The sequence below is a fragment of the Schistocerca gregaria genome, chromosome 3, assembly GCF_023897955.1.
Source record: "Schistocerca gregaria isolate iqSchGreg1 chromosome 3, iqSchGreg1.2, whole genome shotgun sequence".
In the NCBI taxonomy this organism is placed as follows: domain Eukaryota; kingdom Metazoa; phylum Arthropoda; class Insecta; order Orthoptera; family Acrididae; genus Schistocerca; species Schistocerca gregaria.
In genome coordinates this window covers 263,020,182-263,038,188 of record NC_064922.1, presented here as the reverse complement: position 1 = coordinate 263,038,188, position 18,007 = coordinate 263,020,182, and the positions used below count along the sequence as shown (strand labels likewise).

The 18,007-nt window shown below is 38.5% G+C and overlaps 1 protein-coding gene across 1 annotated transcript in view; it reads left to right on the top strand.

The window, feature by feature from the left end:
• The window catches only part of LOC126353912 (polycomb protein suz12-B), a 257,886-nt gene extending 240,994 nt beyond the window's left edge, over window positions 1–16,892 (top strand). Inside the window, exon 12 of the mRNA XM_050003144.1 lies at window positions 12,878–16,892. Within this exon, the coding sequence (XP_049859101.1) occupies window positions 12,878–13,429 (552 nt within the window). The 3' untranslated portion in view covers window positions 13,430–16,892. The remainder of the gene's footprint in view (window positions 1–12,877) is intronic.
• The last annotated feature ends 1,115 nt before the right edge of the window (window positions 16,893–18,007 follow it).

Sequence of the window (18,007 nt, the reverse complement as noted above, 5' to 3'; positions counted from 1 at the left end):
TCTCCAGTATATGGTGAGTAGCAACTATTCTTTTCATAATATTTTTATATTCAGTCCTGGATTTTCCAAGTTTGACAGTGAAATAATGTTGAGATAACTATTGAAATGAAATGCGTAGTGGAAATAGAATAGAGGGACTGAAACAACAAATTATTAGTTTTATGTTTTCTGGTTACTTCGTCTGTTCAGTTTTAGCCATCTGCAGTGCTACCTAATTTGAAGTGGCCCCAGCAAACTTGTTTCTACATTTCTGGCATTTCTCTATCTGAAATATTTAGTTTTAAAATCACAGATTGTTATTATTGTGCTAAAGAGCTATCTTATTATTAGATGATGCATTATTTCTGGTTGTCATTTTGTATTGATTCATAGGTGTTATTTATATAGTTCACAATAATAATAAAAATAATAATAAATTTCTTGTCCAGTATGTAGAACATGTTGGGGCAGGGTCCAGAGCTGTAGTAATTACTTGGGATCAAAAAGCTGCACAAATTGAACTTATATTTTCTATCATCACGACTTATTTTCAGACACCAAGGCCATTTTTAAGAGGTTAAGAGCCAAATGCAGTGGTGGTATTCAGACAGGCTGCCTATTTTGTGCTACAAAATAAAAGTTCAACTGGAACTGTTCCTTGATTCCAAATAGTTATAATTGTAGTAATAATAATAATAATAATAATAATAGTAATAGTACTATTTACCATCAGATGATACAAGGATCATTTTTCTGAATTTATCAGTTCATAACAATTGAATATATACATCCATTTTTTTTTTTGTACCTACTGTATTTTGTGTGTTATTTGTTTCATATTTGAACGACATGCAAATGAAATAGAGTGCATACCTATCAGGTACGCGCGCGCGCACACACACACACACACACACACACACACACACACACACACACGTACACACACGTGTGTGTGTGTGTGTGTGTGTGTGTGAGAGAGAGAGAGAGAGAGAGAGAGAGAGAGAGAGAGAGAGAGAGAGAGAGAGAACTAAATTATGCAGTGGTCGTGATACATTTAAAACATACTTTTTTATGAGGCTTTCTTCTTATTTAAAAACTATGGTTGAAGAATGCTATAATTGTAAAAAACATTGATTTTGAAGTTGACTTAGATCTTTTAGCACAATGCTAAAATGACAACAGACGACTGTGCTAAAGGTGGTGATTCGCAGGATGGGCAGTTACACAGTTAGACATACAGGTTGATGCAATACAAAAACACTTGAAATTTCACTGATAGTACACCAAAGAAGAAAAGGATTGCTTCTGGTAGAGAATTCTCATTGTAATTTTCAGATTCAAGAATAGCGTTAGCATTTGAAGTAACACAGCTTAGAAGGTATGGTAAAGATACCAGCATTTCTTGTGCCATCCCCCTCCCGCCACACACCTTGCTTGTCACTATTGAGGCCACCTCCCTCTATATCATTATTCCCCATGTTCATGGTCTGTCTGCTGCTGAACATAACCTCAATCAGTGCCCACATGATCCCAAACTTATGACAGCCTTCCTGCTCATCTTAATCAATTTTATACTTAACAACCAACTGCTCTACCTTTCAATGGTTGACAGACAAACAGATTAAGAGCATGGCCATGGGGACCAGGATGGCTCCTTCCTACATTTAGCTTTTCATGTGTCTGTTGGAAAGGGCTTTACTGGGATCCATTAGCCTTCAGGTGCTGATTTGTTTTAGGTATATTAATGACATATTTGTTATATGGCCTCAAGGTGAAGCTGATCAGTTAAAATTTTAGGTATCACTAAATATTCTCGCCAGTGGTTTTGCCACAGTGGTAACACCGGCTCCCTTCGGATTGCCGAAGTTAAATGCTGTTGGGCCTGGGCTAGCACTTGGATGGGTGAGCATCTGGTATGCCAAGTGCTGTTGGCAGGCAGGGTGCACTCAGCCCTTGTGAGGCAAACTGAGGAGCTACATGATTGAGAAGTAGTGGCTCCGGTCTCTGAAACTGACATACAGCCACGAGAGTGTTGGGCTGAGCACATGCCCCTCAATATCCTCATCCACTGGCATCTATGGGCTGAGGATGACATGGCGGCCAGTCAGTACCATTGGGCCTTCATGGCCTGTTCAGGAGGGGAGTCCCCCCCAAATAAATATTTTCTCCAAATTAAATCGCATGTGACCCTATACCGACTCCCATTCCTCTTTTCGTGATGTTGATCTCATTCTCATGATTGGTCAGCTACATACTTCCTGTTCACATTAAACCTACCAATAAACAACAGTACCTACATTTTGGCAGTTGCCATCCTTTCCATGTCAGGTGTTCACTCCCATAAAGGCTTGGCATTCAAGGCAAATAATTTTGTTCAGATAGAGATTCTTTACAGCAATATACCACCATACCGAGGGCATGCAGCTTTACTGTATGTTCAAATCATGATGGCGTCCTCTTGGGTAAAATATTCCGGAGGTAAAATAGTCCGTCACTCTGATCGCCGACTGGGACTACACAGGAGGACGTTGTTATCAGGAGAAAGAAAACTAGTGTACAACGGGTCAGAGTGTGGAATGTCAGATCCCTTTAACGGGTAGGTAGGTTAGAAAATTTAAAAAGGAAAATGTATAGGTTAAAGTGACATATAGTGGGAATTAGTGAAGTTTGGTGGCAGGAGGAACAAGACTTGTGGTCAGGTGAATACAGGGTTATAAATACAAAATCAAATAGGGGTAATGCGCAGGAGTAGGTTCAATAATGAATACGAAAATAGGAATGCAGGTAAGCTACTACAAACGGCATAGTGAACGCATTATTGTGGCAAAGATAGATACGAAGCCTACGCCTACCATAGTAGCACAAGTTTATATGCCAACTAGCTCTGCAGATGACGAAGAAATTGAAGAAATGTATGATGAAATAAAAGAAATTATTCAGATAGTGAAGAGAGATGAAAATTTAATAGTCATGGGTGACTGGAAATCGATAGTAGGAAAAGGAAGAGAAGGAAACATAGTAGGTGATTATGGAATGGGGGGTAAGGAATGAAATAGGAAGCCACCTGGTAGAATTTTCACAGAGGATAACTTAATCATGGCTACTACTTTGTTCAAGAATCATGAAAGAAGGTTGTATACATGGAAAAAGCCTGGAGATACTTGGGGGGTTTCAGATAGATTATACAATGGTAAGATAGAAATATAGGAACCAGGTTTTAAATTGTAAGACATTTCCAGGGGCAGATGTGGACTTTGACCACAATCTGTTGGCTATGAACTGTGGATTAAAACTGAAGAAACTGCAAATAGGTGGGAATTTAAGGAGATGGGACCTGGATAAACTGACAGAACCAGAGGTTGTAGAGAGTTTCAGGGAGAGCATAAGGGAACAATTGACAGGAATGGGGGAAAGAAATACAGTAGAATCAGAATGGATAGCCTTGAGAGATGAAATAGTGAAGGTGCCAGCGGATCAAGTAGATAAAAGACGAGGGCTAACAGAAATCCATGGGTAACAGAAGATATATTGAATTTAATTGATGAAAGGAGAAAATATAAAAATGCAGTAAATGAAGCAGGCAAAAAGGAATACGAACGTCTCAAAAATGAGATCGACAGGAAGTGCAAAATGGATAAGCAGGGATGTCTAGAGGACAAATGTAAGGATGTAGAGGCTTATATCACTAGGGGTAAGATAAATATTGCCGACTGGAAAATTAGTGAGACCACGATATTATGGAAATGGAAGAGGATGTAGATGAAGATGAAATGGGAGGTATGATACTGCATGAAGAGTTTGACAGAGCACTGAAAGACCTTAGTCAAAACAACGCCCTGGGAGTAGACAACTGGTAGAAGCCGACCTCGGGGAAGATCAGTTTGGATTCCGTAGAAATGTTGGAACACGTGAGGCCATATTGACCCTACGACATCTTAGAAGCTAGATTAAGGAAAGGCAAACCTACATTTCTAGCATTTGTAGACTTAGAGAAAGCTTTTGACAATGTTGACTGGAATATTCTCTTTCAAATTCTGAAGGTGGCAGGGGTAAAATACAGGGAGCGAAAGGCTATTTACAATTTGTACAGAAACCAGATGGCAGGGGTAGGAGTGGTTGGGAAGGGAGTAAGACAGGGTTGTTTGTAGCCTCTCCCCGATGTTATTCAATTTGTATATTGAGCAAACAGTAAAGGAAACAAAAGAAAAATTCAGAGTAGGTATTAAAATTTATGGAGAAGAAATAAAAACTTTGAGGTTCCCCGATGACATTGTAATTCTGTCAGAGACAGCAAAGGACTTGGAAGAGCAGCTGAACGGAATGTAAAGTGTGTTGAAAGGAGGATATAAGATGAACATCAACAAAAGCAAAACGAGGATAATGGAATGTAGTCGAATTAAATTGGTTGATGCTGACGGAATTAGATTAGGAAATGAGACACTTAAAGTAGTAAAGGAGTTTTGCTATTTGGGGAGCAAAATAACTGATGATGGTCGAAGTAGAGAGGATATAAAATGTAGACTGGCAATGGCAAGGAAAGCGTTTCTGAAGAAGAGAAATTTGTTAACGTCGTGTATAGATTTAAGTGTCAGGAAATTGTTTCTGAAAGTATTTGTATGGAGTGTAGCCATGTATGGAAGTGAAACGTGCCGATAGACAGTTTAGACAAGAAGGGAAAAGAAGCTTTCAAAATGTGGTGCTACAGAAGAATGCTGAAGATTAGATGGGTAGATCAAATAACAAATGAGGAGGTATTGAATAGAATTGGGGAGAAGAGAAATTTGTGGCGCAACTTGACTAGAAGAAGGGATCTGTTGGTAGGGCGTATTCTGAGGCATCAAGGGATCACCAGTTTAGTATTTGAGGGCAGTGTGGAGGGTAAAAATCGTAGATGGAGAGCGAGAGATGAATACACTAAACTGATTCAGAAGGATGTAGGCTGCAGTAGGTAGTAGGAGATGAAGAAGCTTGCACAAGATACAGTAGCATGGAGAGCTGTATCAAACCAGCCTCTGGAGTGAAGACCATAACAAAAACAATAACCACCACCATTCTCACCTCCGCCTTCTCTGGATGTAATTAGACCAGCAGCCTAGTTCAAAAGCAGATTTCCCGGGCTATCACATTCAATCCTGATACTGCTGATCCCACCAAAAAATTACTTAGAAGTTTATCTGGCTTGTATACACTCAGGTACAACCAGGCACTCAGGGAAAAATCCAGTAATCCTTTTATCTGGGACAAAACCAGGAATAACCCGGGAATTTTTTGGAATTCCAGAAATTGTTCATTGTTTTAATCTTAAGTTTTTGTAATTTTTACTGGTAAGAAGAACTGATAGTGTAACAAAGAATTTTACTGTATCCTGCTACTGCAGAATAATACTGCAGCAATAAAATGTCAGTAAATGTGTCAGAGGTTTTAGGACGAAGGCTATGGAATACTTCATAACAGCAAACTGCTTCTGATGAGCATGACATCACAACTGTCTACATTAAGTTTGATTTGAGTAGTTGCCAGCAGGACCATGTGCAGTTGAGTTGCGTATGAGCAGTATCTTTTCCTGTTTCTAGCTACTTGAAGTGTGGCTGCAGCAGTAGCAAGAAGCAGTTGTGCTACCCAGAAAAAATTTTCTGTTGTGCGCAAGGTGCCAGATTCACACATTCACAGAGCACTCTGGGTTGTTGTGGAAAGGGGGATAGTGACGTGTGTTTACATTTAGTGATGTTGCTGTTTCCTCTTCATTTACAGTTCATATGTCAAATTAAAACAAAATGGATTTCTGTAGCCTGAAGCTACCAAGTGAATTAAGATTTTATTTTGTGTCCACATTTTTGGCAGTCGAGCATCAATTTGCCTTGCAGAACAGTGAAATTATTTTTATTGCTTTGCTTAGTAAAAATGTGGCTTTTATTAATCTTTTCTGCAGATGCAATCAATTTATAAGAAACAAAGTGTTTCATTACACACTATTTGCTAGTTTCAACTATACACTGAATCTCAAATGCGCATTTTCATCTTCTAGCATGTATGTCATTATGCCATGATAAAGAACCAAACATGAGAACAATATGGTATTAGTACTCCAAGGAAATTTGAAACACGAAAAACACACGGAGAAGCTTACTATCATGTTTGGGCCTACTTCATTGTGAATTTGGACATATGAGTGTGTTCTCTAAGCTGAATAATGCATTTTAGTATGGTTTACGAAATTCCTATGCCCTTGGAGTATCCTCTGGTGTCCTATTTCTTTTATGACATCATGTTAGATCTCTTAATGTGTGTGTGTGTGTGTGTGTGTGTGTGTGTGTGTGTGAACATATGGGCATCCTACATCATCATAGCTGCCCATGCATAGTAACACCTATTTTCTGACGCTCTCTAACAGCTGCTGAAAAGAACCCACGACATTAATGCCATTGTTTAAAATTTTTGAGAGACATTTGTGTGATGTTTCTTAAAGTGTAACACACGCTACAAAGACCAAAATTACGTGTGAAAGCTCAGATTTTCTTGTAGCTACATGATGTATGTTAATTTAGACTTCTAACTTTTCCTATTTGTGTGTTCACTCTGCTATACAGTGATGATGTTATTGGTTGACTACGTCACATGTCCTATGCTCTGAAAATCTGCTGCCATTGGTTGGTGAGATCATGTCATGAGCTATGATTTTCTACAAAAGCGCATTGCAATCTCTATTTCACTGGTTTGGAAACTAATGTGGTGTGTTTGGTGGAATTCAGATTTATGCTTTTGTAATACGAAAATATGCAGTGTACATGTTGTTGCATATCAAAGATCTTCCCAAAACACATTTATTTCTTCACTGAGTTTCGTTTTCTAAAGTGCTAGGAAGTTCTACACTGGTGTATAGAACCTTTACCATTCAAAGAATTGATGTTTTTACAGCTCCGAGGGGACGTACACTATTGCTTATCATGGAAAAGTGTATTTTCACCTTGCAAGAAGATTATTTTCTAGTGGGAAAAGTTAGTTTTTTTTAACTGGTAGACCGGGAATTTTTTAATTTTTTTTTTATTTTTTTTTTTATTTTTGTTGTCTGCGTACACACTCTGACATCTTATGTGACTCAGTACTGTCCTTGTGTTGATTGTATTAATCAGCTACATCGACAAGGCTACGACTTCCTAAAGTCGTGCGTGAAATGAGGTCCATTCTGTGTGACATTTTACCCATGACACCAAGAATACCTCCTGCACCTATTTCCCTACCCCACGACTCCTACCCCTGTGGCTGTCTCTGCTGTATGGCTTGCCCTACGCACTCTCCTACACTTATGTCTAGGGACAGCAAATCTTGGTGCTGATAGGATGCACTCAACTTGCCTTGGGTCTGCAGCTCGTTGTGATTTCTGGTCACTGACAGCAAAAGCTTACTGACAGTAGTTCTGTGTGCACTGCTCCTATGTTTTGGTTATTGTTTGTTTGTTTGTTAATGTTACTACAGCTCTCATTTGAAAAACAGAAAACTATAGTTGCAGTTTGTGCCCTGCAACATATGGCAGTAATAATAGCTTACATCACCAAATTGTCAAAGATACAGGCTTGATAATAAAATTTTTTGTAAAAACTAACAATACTTACAAAAGGCCATCTCTCTTTTTCTTTACTTCAGTTAAGAACCTACTGTGTCACCTACTCTGTCACAGTTCTCATATAAAAACATGTACTTTGGCAGTTTACTTTATTTCTGTAACTAATTTTCGTCGGCAAAGCATGGGCAGTTTTTATTCTAAACCCACACTGTTGTATGGTACAGTCTGTCGGTAAACTGAAGAGCGAATGCGAGAGTCCCCATTCTGCCTACCCTGCTACGTCACAGGGCACTTCTACAGGCTGTTCCACAACGTAGTACAGTACCTGCCGCGGCGCGCGCTTTAAATTGTGGCGACGCCGTGTACAGATACGTCCTGTCTGCGTCTATTTTTAGACAAATGCGTTAAGAGTATAAGGAAAACAAAAGACGATAGCTTCTTCGAAAGGAAACATTATAGAGTAAATAATATTTACATAGAACCGAATGCCTATTCATATGAATGTATGTTCCTCTATTCATAAGACGAACCAGATATAGTGCAGTCAGTCTGTAGAATTTAAGGCTTGGTCTTACTTTGTGTTTCTACTAAAAGGTAGAAGTTTTCTTTGAAGGGCTGCATTAAAACTTAACAATTATTGCAACACGAAGAGTGTTTAAAAATTAATCAGAAATTATTAATTACGTGTATTGTATTAGTTAGATTTGCACTGCTTTTTTGTCATTGTCTTCGTAAACATGTCTGAAAAGTATTTCCAGGTAAATCCTTTTTCACCCAATGTCTTGTGTAAAACATCTTTCTGCAACGAAAATGTATTTTTTGTTTCACGCCAGTGAGTAATTTCCGTAATGTGGGCATTATTTTTTGGTTTATGTAAAAGTCCTTCATCGTTCGTCGAATGACCGATTTTGTGAAACTGTCTATAACGATGGGTTTGCTACCTAAATTATTAGTTTTTCTTTGCAGCGATTCCAGTAAACCATGCACCTTGTTTTCGCATTCCTTCCTTATGCGTCCTATTTTGGCGAGGCTGACGTTTGCATAAACTGCAGCCCTTTGATTGGGACTGGTAATATTAGCCAACATGTCTTTTTACGTAGCCTCCTTAACACAAGCTGTAATTACATTAGAGGCGATCGAACACTTGTTCTGCGCAAATATCTCCTTCGTATTCTGCACATTTACTCGCAGTGCAGGGCGATTATCCATCACTTGCGGATACTGAAGTATATCAGTGAGTACTCAAAGTCAACTGACTGAGATTGGCAACTAAGATCCCACGAACAGAAACGACGTATATCGCGGCACGCCGAACTACACTGCTAGATAGGTAACGGGCAACTGATTTTGGGCTGCCTGTAGGCCAGTGGCAGGGTTCTTGCGGGAAAGGGCACTTCCCCCACCAAAAGCGCTGCTCGCTCTTCAGTTTACAGACAGACTATACTAAAGTAGTCCTCGTAATCAATAATCGTGAATTCCTGCTGCATAGTTTGCATGCTATTGGCAATTTCTTCTTCTGAAAAATCTTTAGCAACAAAACTTCCTAGGCCACTACTACTATAAATCTGTTTGCCCAATTTTCAAAATATTTCATACACTGAGAGAACTACGCAAACACTGTTATTGCATAGATCTTGCTTTACTAACTGAATTATTAAGCTAACTAGCCTATATCACAAAGCATATCAGCTGATTTACCTCTCCAGTGCAAACCATTAATAAATACTACTGCACTTCCAGATATGTGAAATATAATTACATGTCTTTGTGTTAGTGATATATTCAACTGACTGAACGAAATGTCCATAAAAATTCAAAGCTACTCATAAATTGATGTAATTGGACATAAATGTCTCAAAAGAGTTAGTTAAAGATCAAATTCAGCTCAGAGTTAATGAAGGAAACCATTGTTTGTCATGTTTGTGCAGCCATTGGCGATAAACATGGGATGGGACCAACCTGTCTGCTTAGTCATCTGTATTAGAAATGTATAGTGTTAACCAGTTAGGATAATAAGAACTGGAACACTTTTTTCGGGAAAAACTACTGATAGTCTGGTGAGAACATATCTATTCTTGAGAAATTTTTTGTGAAGTCATTCATGACTGTAAACTGTAGGTACTAAAAACTGCGTAAGTGGCCTAGGTACTCAACACATTGTGATGTGAAGACTGCGACAATGTACACGAGATTAAAAGTTTAAATAATTAACTTGAAATTTTGCATTTCACACGAAATGAATCAAACAGCTCCTTGTCCTAAAGGCTAATGTAAGCTTTCACTGTTTGCCACCAAGATCTGCTTTCTCAAGACACAATTTCATCCTGCCACCTACTATACCAGTCCTTCAACTGGCAAAACATGTACTGTCAAAGGGAGAGCCACCTGTGAACTGCTGTCACATGTTGTGTACCAGCTGTTATGTAAGCACTGCAGTATGTCTATCACCAAGTTATCAGATAGGCTGAGTGGGCATAGACGAAGGATGTGGTAGCAACATAGTGTCCTATTACAGAGCATGCTGCGCATTTTAACGGTTTTGACCTTGATACCTGTTTTGTCACCCATGCCATCTGTGTTCACCCCCTGACACCACTTTCTCTGACCTATGCAGGTGGGAACTGGCTTTACAACATGTCCTTGGTTCTTGCCAACCACCTGGGCTTAATTTATATTAATTTCTTTGATCACAGCATTTCTTACCAGTAACTATGCCTTTCTTCATTTCGTTTTAGTTTTATATATCTTTCATTTTCTGACCCGTCACTTTCTTTCCCTGTCTTCCACACACAATGCCCTTAGGTTTCCATTCTTATTACCTCTGGCACAGTGTTTGCTAGTAATTTCTGTCTTGCTTATTACCTTATATTCTACCTTTAAGCTCTCAGCTTTTCAAAACTCAACCAGTGCAGTCCCCAGCAGTTAGTCTTTCCTTCCCATCCTTTCTGGTAAGTGTCCTTCAATGTGGGGGGGCTGTGCGATTTTTCCGTAACTCTCCCATTCCTCTTCCTTCCTCCTTCCTCTTCAACCCTTCTGTCTTCTGGCTCTGGAAGCTTGCACATTTCCCTAATTTTTCTCCTGGCACTGTGTGGTTGCTAGATTTTTTTTTATCTATCCAATTATTTTATCTTATTCTGTAAATATTTTCAATCTCTTATTGCTAACACTAGTATTCAGATAGGCACTTTGGAGACCAAGTCTTGCTGTAAATGTCGGAGATATTTTACTTGCCTTGGTGAAAAGTAGGACGACTTCAGCTTGGTCTAAACATCTGTATGCCAGGGGAGATGCTCAGCTCATTCTTGAGTGGATTGTTAGGAAACAAGAATTTTCCATCCTGCCACAAAATAGGATAGTTATTGGTGCAACAATAGAATAAGCAGGTAGTTAGTGCATGGATAAGATACTGGTGAAAATAGTTTTTTAATTAAAAGTGCACAGAGCTCTTTGTATTTGTGTTTCCCCTGCTGTTGATGCTTCTTCTAGTAGGAAAAGGCTTTAGACAAAATTCATTTTCAACATATGAAATGGAGAATTTTGAGAGCCTATCAAAGCTATGTGAGTTACTGTATTTTGAAAAAAAATTGTATTGATGAACTGGTGGTTTTTGAAATACGCATAATCTGTACCGCAAACTGTGTAAATCTAACATAGTTGTCAAAATAATGTCCCTGTCTTTCTCTTCCCTAGTTAGCGTGGCCAGCAGAAACAAACTTACTGTCCAAGGTAACTGTGTGCTCCTTGCACAACAGGTGGTTGACTACAGAACATTCAATCGATGAAAAAACTACTTCATGTGGTACATGTGTGTTCATTTTTTTAAAGTTATATTATGTTCCATCCTGGATTTTCCATCGCTGCAGTTTTTAAATTTTTAACTGTTTGTCTCATTTAATTTTTATTTAATGTGACCTCTGTGTCAGTGGCTAAAGGGAATAAAATGTGATAGCATTAAATTATGTTGTGGCACAGCTGTTTGTGGTTTATAGATGTTAATTTTTAGTGCCTGTTTTAGCCATAACCCTTTCCTATAAGCCACAATTAACTAGTCAGTTTTCTTCATTCATTTAATTACAGTGAGGTGACAAAAGTCACGGGATATCTCCTGATATCATGTTAGACTTCCTTTTTCCTGGCGAGGTGCAGCAGCTGCACATGGCTTGGACTCAACATGTCATCTGAAATCACCTACAGAAATATTGGTCCATGCTGCCCATATAGCCATCCATAATTGCAAATGTGTTGACAGTGCAGGATTTTGTGCATCAACTAGCATGTTGATTATGTTCCATAAATGTTCAATGGGTTTCATGTCGGGCAATCTGAGCTGCCAGATCATTTTCTCGTCTTGTCCAGAATGTTCTTCAAACCAGTCGCAACTATTTGTGGCCTGGTGACATGGGGCCTTGTCATGCATTAAAATTCCATCGCAAATGACTGGAGAGGGCCTCAAAATTGCTGAACCTAACCATTTCCTGTCAATGATTGTTTCATTTGAATCCAAGGATCCATTTCATTCAGTGAAAAACAGCCACAACATCAGGCAGGCAACACCACTTGCACAGTGCCTTGTTGACAGCTTGAATCCATGGTTTCGTGGGGTCTGGGCCACATTAAAACCCTACCATCAGCTCTTACCAACTGGAATTGGGACTCATCTGACCAGGCCACAGTTTGCCAGTCATCTAAGGTCCAACCGATATGGTCATGAGCCCAGGAGAGGCCTTGCAGGTGATGTCATTCTGTTAACAAAGGCACTCGCATCGGTCGTCTGCTACCATAGTCCATTAACACCAAGTTTCGCTACACTGCTCTATCGGATACATTCATCGTACATTCCACATTGACCTCTGCAGTTATTTGACACAACTTTCCTTGTCAGTTATGACTGACAACTCTATTTGAAATTTTGTATTTTTGACACAGTCTTCACACTGTGGATATCGGAGTATTAAATTACCTAACGATTTCCGAAATGGAATATCCCGTGTGTATTTTGTATCCAGTCTGTTAATTCCTGTCGTGCGGCTATAATCGTGTCAGAAATCTTTTCTCATGGAGGAGCTGAGTGCAAATGGCAGCTCCCCCCTCCCCCCAATGCACTGCCCTTTTATACCTTGTGTATGCGATACTACCACCATCTGTATATGTGCACATCACTATCCCATGACTTTTGTCTCTTCAGTGTATGCTGGAATGGAAACTAGTATGTTTATATGTAAGTGTGTGTTTATTTGTTCTATACATGAACCAGAAGTACATGAAAGGGAAAAAACATAGTTTTAAATAGGTGACATACATACATACAGCAATTACAGTGTATTGATCTTTTGTCAGGGTGGTGAGTGTGTTCCTAGGCGCAAATCACCTCCTGCTGGCTGCCCAGCACCTGGCCAACAACAGGGTCCTGGTCCCAATGGTGGAAACAGAACAGTAATGTCTGCTACAAATGGCAGCCACAGTGCTTCTACAAATGGTACTTCACAACTGCAAGCAGCCGATGGCCCACGTCAGCGGCGATCAGAGCAGTCACCATCTGCCTCGACACTTCCACGTCGCAAGTCTGCTGCCGACAGCTCTACTCCTACACCTGCTCACCAGCTGCCACAGAGGAGAAAATCTGTTGGCCCTGCCCCCGAACGAGAGCGCAGAAGGTCTCCAGGGAAGGTGCAACAACCACCACAGTCAGGCTGTGAACCTCACCCTCCCCCGCCACCTCCACCAGCTCGTCGTAAGTCACTCGGTCTTTCAGTAGCAAATGGAAACATTTTAACCACGCACAATGGCCAGTCACCAGTTGGGGATGCTGCTTCTCCAACACCTGCCCAGCAGCAGCGCAGGAAATTGCAACAGGCTGCTGGTGACACACAAAACCATCTATGCAGTTAGCCAGAACTGAATGTGCCAAGAACTCCTAAAGCTGTATGCAGGCTGTTCTGAAGGGGTGGAAAGCTCATGAGACATACTGAAAGATGGTTTGCCATTTGTGACGAAATGTGCACATGTGTGGTTTTGCCAGTCTTATGTGCCACTCTTCCTGTCTGGTGAACTTCGCTGTGGCAGTTTATGTGCAGTGCTAGTCTGTGTAACATTTTTGGCATCACATCATTCTGTCGACGTGTTTTATTGGGGTTCACTGAGTATCACACTTTTCAGCGAGCATTTGTCAGCAGGTGTGGGTCATATGTTTAGTACAGTGATAAATCGGTTACACACAAATATATACATCTCAGTGGAACCCAGATTTTACTGTCAGGCTCCCAAAAAGAAAAGAAAAATAGGAAGTCTGAGTAATGTCACTGCCATGATTTTCATCATTGTTTTTAAGTGTTACTTCCATTTTGAAACTGAGTATCATTAGAATATATTTTATATATCATTTTCATTTTTAAGAAATTTAGTAATTACAGCTGTTGAAAGCAGTAGCAGTTATGCTGTGTGATTGAATGTTACTGAGGAAAAATTTATTTATTTAATTGTTTTGAAGTAGCCTCTCAAGCGCTTTGGGAAGGTTGCTTCTAACTTAATTGGCACACAATGGGAAAAATTGCCAAGAAATCTATAATCAAAAATAATTAAATATTGTTTTGAAAATTATTTTGATGACAAGGTCTGAATGCAGTTGTCATATTATTGAAAAAGGTATACAAAGGTAATATAACTGATCAGTTACTGAAGTTACTTTAGCAGTATGAAAAATTTATACAGAGATAACATCTACTGAGACAATTTTTCTTTAATTTTTTAATAGCTGTGACCAGTCAGTGTCTGGTTTCTGCTTATGGATTTGTAATTATTTTTAACTGATTTGACCAATTAACTTTTAATTTCCTTTTGCAAATCTGGGTTCCACAGATTCTGTCTCATAGATGCAATTCAAAAGATGCAATTCAGTTGAATGCACACTTTCGAAAAATTTTGATGACGATTATGTAATATTTGTTGATTTTAATCTTTTTCAATTTTTTTGAATAATTATACAAGAAAGATGTTAGTCTGCTGTATTTGCAGTGTTACTATATGGTATATTTGTATACTTAGCATATCTGATTGTTTTGGTCTTGTTATTTTGTGACTTTTTTTTTAGCTCTATTTCATGCTTTGTGTCCATCTAATAAACTATTATCATGAATTGAATTCAATAATCATCCACATTTCTGTCCTGGTGCGTGCTGAAATGTGATCTCATTTTTACACTGCCATTTATGTCGTTTCCCACTGAGAAACATTGTGCTATTAAACAGCAATTCTTTCTCCAGTAATCTAGTCACTGGAATGCTTTCCTCTCATTCCCTGTTTCTAGGAATGGCTACGGCCTGCTGTGTGATGGTGCTTGTTCCATTACAGCGTTCACTGCCTGTTTGTGATGTATGGTGTTGATTTGAAAGTGAAATAAATTTTAAAATGTTTCTGTACTTGACTGCGAGTAGTTTTTAAATAGATGTGTGCTGCAAATCTGATGGTGACACTTTTGTAATATGTACATAATTGCTTATGAAAGAGAGCTGTATAAGGTAAGAGAACATAAAATAAATAAATGTGTATAAATAAATTGTAAATTTGTTGTATCTGTTAAAATTAGTGGTCAGCAACCTGTGCTAATTGTATAGTGCAAAACTCACTTTCTGATGATGGAAGAGAAAACTGTGTTAAAATTTTCTTTAAATAGTATGAATTACTTTAGCGTCAGTAAAACTTATTAATGTACTCTCTATGTAACAATAAAATAAGCATTCCACAAGGAAATGAAAGAGCAGGTGTATGTTGTTTCCCTTCTCCTTATGAACCCACCCGTACAACTTTCACCCCACTGTCATCCAGTGCTGTTATTTAAATAATAAATTTCTTAAATGTGATGGCAGGAGTAGTGTGCTTTGTCATTCTTTGCTAGAAACCTGTTACTTAAAGGGTAATAATGTACAAGACATTGTTAGTTTCTTAAACTGGAAAAAAGAAACACTGAGTATCATTTGACTGCAGTTTTGTCTAATGAAAGTAAGGTCACTAGCCTGTTTTTTTTCTGTCATGCTGTATGTAGTTGATCTTGTGTGTTCAGACTCCTGATACTTCATATTACTAGACAGCTATATGTTATACCATTACAAAGGGAAACACATTTAATTATTTATAATTAAGTAGTGAGAACTGGTGTGAAAAGTCACAGTAGGTGAAAAAAGTGTAGGGGTTGGGATTACAAGGATATGATAGACCAAAGAAATAGCGTAAAAACAAACTAGAAATAAAATGAAGGGTGAAACATTTGAGAATGTGTGTATAGTGTTGAACACAATCTGGTTAAACTTCACCAATTTTCCTTTACAGTACCCTGTTCTTGTTTGTTTTAGATATCTCTCTAAACACTAGTATTGGAGGGTGATGACCGTACCAGTCACATTCCTCTAATAGCATTTGCTTATAGAAGTACTTTCACATCCAAAAGTTGTGAGACTGTATCTTTTTACCTTGTACATTTTTCACTGGCTTACTGTTGCAGTCAATATGTGACAGTACGTTGAAGGTGTACCTTGGTAATAATCTATAGAGGTTATTTATAAAACTCCCCATAAAGCTCTGTACATAAATATAATGCATGGTTAATGAAATACCTCTACAGTTCAGAATTTAAGTTTTATAGTGAACATGGTTTTTAGCTTGCATTCAGAAGTGAGAATTGTGTGTCGCAACATTTAAATCGTGAAAATATTTACTTTCCTATGCTGAAGGTTCAGATGAAAAATATTACAAAGAATAATTGGTTTTCAAATTTTTGGGGCAAACTCTCATTCTGATTGATAATGCAATGCAGTTACAGAGTATTTTAATTTCACTAAGTTACAATTGACGCTGTTTGAGAGCTGTATCTCTGTTGTTAACTTAGATACAAATCAGCGTTAACACAAGCTGTCAATGACTGACAGGCTATGTAGCTCAATTCTTTCTCGAAATATGCTGTTGGAAAATTGATGCTAAGGAGTATTTAATTAACAGGCTGCTGACCATATAATATCTTCCTCAATTTTAATTTCTTGTTTATCTACTGAAAAGCCACGTTGTTGACGATTTGCGTACACAGCATTCCTTGAAAAGTGTTCAGTCAAATAAAATGTAATGAATATTTGACACCTTATAGAAAATAAGGAATGATAATTCTAATTATTATTAATATTAATAATAATTATCAGGGTTCCACACTGCCATTAGTGTAATGATGTAAAACTGCAGTTTGTGGTATACATGACGAGTGTTTTGTAATTTATATTTGTCCTTAGGGCTACTGGTTCATGTTTACTTTTAAATGATATATGTCTACATATTACATGAGAGAGTGAAAAATAAAAAGAATTTGTACAGATGTCTTTAATTCATTACTGAAGTAACCCTTTAAGTCATCATCTTTTGCAAATACTTGATAGCATTTTAATATGTCCCAGTGTACATAATACGGGGTTTAGTCATACAGTTTTAATTATCACATTGAAAATATTGTTAACATAATTAGTTTGTTTGCAAATACATATCTGCACTCTACTGCACACTGAAATCTCCACATTATAGTACTGTAAAACACTACTGGATGAGCCAAATACAAAATGGTGCTGCCCACTGATAGTGGGTTGTCATATGGTATTCAGTTTCTCTCTTCTTTTGTAAATGGGGACAATCTGTGCCGAGTTGGTGGAAGAGCAGGGCAACAGTGTGCTATAATATTACACAGTGATTAGGTGACACAGATGTTTCCAGTGCGGTCAAACAAATTGGAATGACAAAGAATGATGTGTCAGACCTGGTGTGTGAAGACCAACATATCACAATAGAGTTGATAGTACGGAAGCTGAAAATCAGTCGGGGGGTCAGTTTTCAACTTCTTGCACAAAATTTGAACAAGACAAAGGTTTTTGTCCGCTGGGTTCCACAACTGATCATACCAGTTCAAAAATCTCACTGAACCGAGGTAGCAGAACTGTTGGAGCTGTGTAAGACAAATCTAGATGACTTACTCAGCTGCCTAGTCACTACGGATAACAGCTAGGTGTATTACCACGACTGTAAAATAAATGAGCAAAGCAGGCAGGCAAAACATGGATTATCACTTCCAAGAAGGGCAAAGATCCAGCCATAATTGTGTAAGGTGACACTGAGTGAGTTTGAGACTGTCATGGTGTGCTGCTAACAGATTACACTCGTAAGGGGGCAAAACATCTCGGGAGCATTCAATCTAAATCCTCTGACAGGACTATGGGAAGTTGTCAAGGTGATGATCGTACACCATGATGAAGTCATCGTTCGTACTGCTCAGGACACAGTTCCACGGGCTGCTTCATTGGCTTATCAAATTTTGCCTCATCCTTATATTCTGACATCGCAAACAGTGGCCACTTCCTCTTTCTTCAGATAAGGAAACTATCATGTTACGGGCATTTTTGGATTTCCCTAACATCAGTTTGCTGCAGAATCCTTGAACGTATT